The 1,959-nt window shown below is 32.3% G+C and overlaps 1 protein-coding gene across 1 annotated transcript in view; it reads left to right on the top strand.

Moving 5' to 3' along the window:
• LOC100636084 (Golgi pH regulator-like) overlaps positions 1–1,348 on the top strand; it is a 7,875-nt gene extending 6,527 nt beyond the window's left edge. Inside the window, exons 15-16 of the mRNA XM_020000180.1 lie at positions 1,110–1,182; positions 1,232–1,348. Coding sequence (XP_019855739.1) covers positions 1,110–1,182; positions 1,232–1,303 — 145 coding nt within the window. The 3' untranslated portion in view covers positions 1,304–1,348. The remainder of the gene's footprint in view (positions 1–1,109; positions 1,183–1,231) is intronic.
• Positions 1,349–1,959: the final 611 nt, after the last annotated feature.

Genomic DNA, 1,959 nt, shown 5'->3' on the forward strand with positions numbered 1-1,959 from the left:
TTCTTCATGCTACTAATACTAACATTGTTACTTATTAGTTGTTGTTCTAGTACAGTAGCTGTGTAAGTACCAGGTAAAAGGTATATAACAATACCTGACTTGCCTACTCCTCTTCCTTGTACAGCAGTTGCTGCTCCTTGTATAGCTAGATCAAGAGTAGCACAAGGTGTTTGAACTCCTCCAGTCCAACAAGAGGTATTGTTGATACCATCAGATAAACTGACATAAATATTAGCAGCAGCAGACAAAACAGGAGAAAGAAATAGCAGAAAAATTGCAACAAAGAACATGATGATAGACAGGTCAGAGATAGCATAGATAGATAGCTAGGGGTGTAAATGACGCCCACAGAATTTTCTGTATAGTGGGCGTTATGGCATGTAGAGAGGGTCTGTGGCATGAATAATTTTTCAACAAAATTTATGTAGAAAAAAGCTAGTAAAAATTAACCAAAAAACTATAAACTTGAGTTAGTATTAACAGTTTTATTATTATTGATGCTACCATAATTAGCAGCAACAGTTACTGTCTTGAGAATGTTCTTCTGTGGTTCTACTGATACATCATCTAGTCTAACACGAACATACAATCAGCAATCCAATCTTTCACTAACTGCTGATTTTCTTGTTCTTATTACTAGAGGATTGTTCATCCTAGTCAACTGATTTGGATTTAAAGTTGACGTAATTTTATTTATTTTATAAATTATCTTTGTCATTTCTTGTGGCACTAATTAGGTTTTATTTTGGTCTCAACATGTTTCTTTCATATTAGTTGGTATTATTGTCATTACATCAATAAGAGGTCTACTAATCACTCTCACTAAAGTACAGCTATTATTATGTCATATACTCTTTAATGAGACCTTTTTGTAGTTTTTTATGCCATTGCAAGCAGCAAGTCTTCAAATGCTATTGTCCTGTGTCTAGCAGAAGTTTTGGTATGTCAGTGCATACAGTAGCATTGATACATACCTTGATTGTATCATTGTTAGGGTATGTATTTTGTATCATCAGTCTTTCTAATGAGAATGAATGTTCCAGAAGAGTATAGGTAACTGTGTTAATGACAATTGAGGCTCTACCTTAATCTATTCTTTATTTTGAAAGGACTATCATCACGAGAGTCTTGGGGCAGCTTGACTTTAGTTTTTATCATCGTTGGTTTGATGTTATATTTTTAGTGAGTTTAATAGTTTAATGCTGTTATTTTCATTTCTTATATGCATTAGGTCAGTGCTTTAACTAGTATTGTATTTCTTTATATTGCTCACCAGCAGTCATCGAGTAAACGAACAGGATAGCACACAGTTACTAATGATTTCTTAATAAAATTATTATTATTTTAATTACTCAGCTCTGTTATCATCAGGATACTGTTTAGCTTCAAAATTCAAAAAAATTGTTTGTCTTGTCAAAATAAATTAATTCAGCATACAGAACTGCATGTGAGCAAAGTTTTGCCAAAAAAATTTTGCTGAAAATTTTTGGCTGGAGCTATACAGTAGTAAGCCAGTGTTATGGTTCAGTTCACTAATAATTATATGCAGCAGAAAAAGTTATTAAATTTTTAACAAAACCACAATGATAGTAGCTACACAAGCATTACTAAAATCAAAATAAATGAGAGGTTAGTACAAAATTAAATTTAAAACGTTATAAACTTGAGTTAGTATTGATGCTACCATAATTAGCAGCAACAGTATTGTCTTGAGGATCATATTGTACTGATAAATCATCCAGTCTAACACGAACATGTTGTTCATCATATTCGTGTGGATTCTCCACACGATCAGCAATCCAATCATCATCATTACCAATTAATGGCTGATCTTCTTGTTCTTGTATCCTAATGGTGTAATAGTGTCGCTGGCAATAGTTATTACAATTAAACAGCATCTGACGTAATTGATATATTATATAGCATAGTAATATAAAAAATAATGGACAATTGAAACAT

This window comes from Amphimedon queenslandica, unplaced genomic scaffold, assembly GCF_000090795.2.
Source record: "Amphimedon queenslandica unplaced genomic scaffold, v1.1 AMPQUscaffold_13210, whole genome shotgun sequence".
In the NCBI taxonomy this organism is placed as follows: Eukaryota; Metazoa; Porifera; class Demospongiae; order Haplosclerida; family Niphatidae; genus Amphimedon; species Amphimedon queenslandica.